This window comes from Cyprinodon variegatus, unplaced genomic scaffold, assembly GCF_000732505.1.
Source record: "Cyprinodon variegatus isolate N-32 unplaced genomic scaffold, C_variegatus-1.0 Scaffold0, whole genome shotgun sequence".
Taxonomy (NCBI): Eukaryota; Metazoa; Chordata; class Actinopteri; order Cyprinodontiformes; family Cyprinodontidae; genus Cyprinodon; species Cyprinodon variegatus.
In genome coordinates this window covers 763,564-766,172 of record NW_015150453.1, presented here as the reverse complement: position 1 = coordinate 766,172, position 2,609 = coordinate 763,564, and the positions used below count along the sequence as shown (strand labels likewise).

The 2,609-nt window shown below is 42.0% G+C and overlaps 1 protein-coding gene across 1 annotated transcript in view; it reads left to right on the top strand.

Annotated features, from left to right (window-relative positions):
* LOC107104347 (PHD finger protein 1-like) overlaps positions 1-2,609 on the top strand; it is a 48,877-nt gene that overhangs the window by 29,378 nt on the left and 16,890 nt on the right. Inside the window, exon 8 of the mRNA XM_015404691.1 lies at positions 1,759-1,891. Coding sequence (XP_015260177.1) covers positions 1,759-1,891 — 133 coding nt within the window. The remainder of the gene's footprint in view (positions 1-1,758; positions 1,892-2,609) is intronic.

Genomic DNA, 2,609 nt, shown 5'->3' with positions numbered 1-2,609 from the left:
CATGTTTTGGGTGTACTATTCCTTTAAGATGAACTTTGGATGCCGATTGATTTTCGTGGAGGCGTGATTCAAGGCTGATTGGTTGCAGGTGGATGTAGGGGAGGAATCAGTTTCTTCAGTTGAACCTCACCTAGGCTCCATAAACTTTAAAGTAACCAAGTATTAGCTCAATTTGAGCTATAATAAATTATTTTTCAAATCAATATTGAGCACCTGGGGATGTGATGCTCCATGTGAGCTGCTCTTTTCCAAAAACTATGTCAATCAAGAGGGCCGGATCCGTCACTGACTGAGTCATGTGACCCAGAGCGCCGCTTTACGTTTGTCTGAACTCCCCTTTAACAACAGCGCTAACTAAGCTAACAGATTTTGTTAGGAGGGTTGTCAAGATACTGTCAGGAAAATTTGAAAAGCTTAAAATAAAAATATTCTCGATTTTTTTTTCTTAATTAAAACTTTAACTTAATTCTTAAAGTCTGATTTCTGGATAGCATTTTTTTTTTTAGAGTTTAAGTAATAAATTATCCATCGATTTTCCGTCACGGTTATCCCAATCGGGGTCGCAAGGGTTCCTGGTGCCTATCTCCACGACTACTGGCGAGAGGCGGGGTTCACCCTGGACAGGTCCCCAGTCTATCGGAGGGCAACACAGAGAAAAACAGGACAAACAACCGTTCACACACACCTAAGGAGAATTTAGAGAAGCTAATTAACCTAAAAATCATGGTTTTGGGCTGTTGGAGGAAGCCGGAGTACCCGGAGAGAACCCACGCATGCACAGGGAGAACTCCATGCAGAACGACCCTGGGCCGGGAATCGAACCCGGAACCTTCCTGCTGCAAGGCAGCACTGCTACCCACTGCACTCCACTGAGCAGCCCAAGTAATTCATTAAATTAATTTATAAATGTTGTTTTTTCAAGTTTCCTCTCAATGATAACAGAACAAATTGCACTAAATATAACATTCTAAATGCACCATATAACACTAGAAACACTTTTTCATGTTTTTCACTACCGAAAATATTCTTTTCAGCCCCAAAAAAAGAAAGTTGGTTCTTTACAGTGTTGGAGCAAGCTGTGCACTGGTGGTTTCCATACTGTAGCTCACTTTGAAGGAGACGTCCTTGCCTCCTTTATCCTGCTGGATGTTCTGAAGCTCTCTTTAAAGCAGCTAAACTAGTTTATTAAATCCACTTTCAGTTGCATTTTTAATGATACACCATTTTGATCCAAATCAATGACAGTAGTGCTATTTTTTTCCTGTGGTAACCGCCGCTTAGAAAAGAAGGAAATGAACAGAAGCGCATCAGCTCCTCTTTAATATGAATTACTTTGGTAATTAGATTGATTTCAGATGGACATGCTTACAGCCTCCCCTGGGCATAATACAGTAAAGCAGGTACAAATGAGTTTTTGTTAGAAGGTAAACTGAAAAGCTATCAGAGCCCTGTGCAATGAATTGATTCAGTGTGAAAATATCACCAGTAATAACTGCAAAGATTGCAAATCACAAGATTAGTGTCGCTGCCCAGAATGTAGAACCCCAGATTCATTTTGAGTGAAGCACTCAGGCTTTTTTTCCTGCATGTATTTGAGATTTCTCCTATAATCTCTGGCATTTTTTTAATGTTTTCTTTGCTCCGTCACCGCAGAACAACGTCCTTTTTTCTCCCCCTGCCATGTCGCTGCAGCAGTTAATTTCTCATATCAGCAACGCAGCTGTCAGTGGCTGTAAAACAGAAAATGATGGTATGCAGTCGGTGTACGCTGTCAGCTGCGCGAGCACAGCTTTGATTCCTTCTCACTCCTCTTCGTCCTCCAGCTTTCTGACACGCCGAGGCAGGACCGGTGTCACAATCTCCTCAACGCTCTCAACTCTCACAAGGACAGGTGAGTGGTGGCATTTTAAGGCGAAGAACAAACACCAGACGCACGGCAGCGAACTGATGAGGAGACAGGCTGAGGTGAAACGTGTGACTTTGAATAAAGAGGGAGGAAAATGAAGCTGACAGAGCTAAAGAGATTATTTTGATTTGTAAGCTGCACAGAATGCAGGTAACCTCCATCAAATTCTTATAACCCCCACCAAACAATTGTAAGCTTCCAGCATTCTTGTTTTAGATGTTGAAATAAATAACCTTGCAGCCAAAAAAACAACAACAAATTTCTCCAGGCGAAGTCTGTTCTATTTATGTTCATGTTAATTACAGAATCACTACCTTTGATGTGTTCCCACGTCCTGCTTCTCATCAGGAGCATAAGTACATTATGCTTCTAAGCTTCATTTCCACATTTTGTGATGTTTCAACCAAAATCTTTTCTTCTATGCGTGATAGAGGCTCAAACACCTGCACATGATGTGGAAATGAGTGCATCTCTCCAAAGTCCTTCAATCTACAGTCATTCCCTGGCATCTCCCATAAACACGCATTCATACGCTGATGGTGATCAGCTACATTGCAGCCAGAGCTGCCCTGGGTCACCGTGACAGGAGCGAGGCTGTTGTAGAAACCAGGCCTTCTGTCCACTTGTTAGGTTCAAAAATGTAGGTTCATAAAAGAAGGACTGAATACACAGTAAGGGATTTTCAAACAGCTTCTGCAGGAGG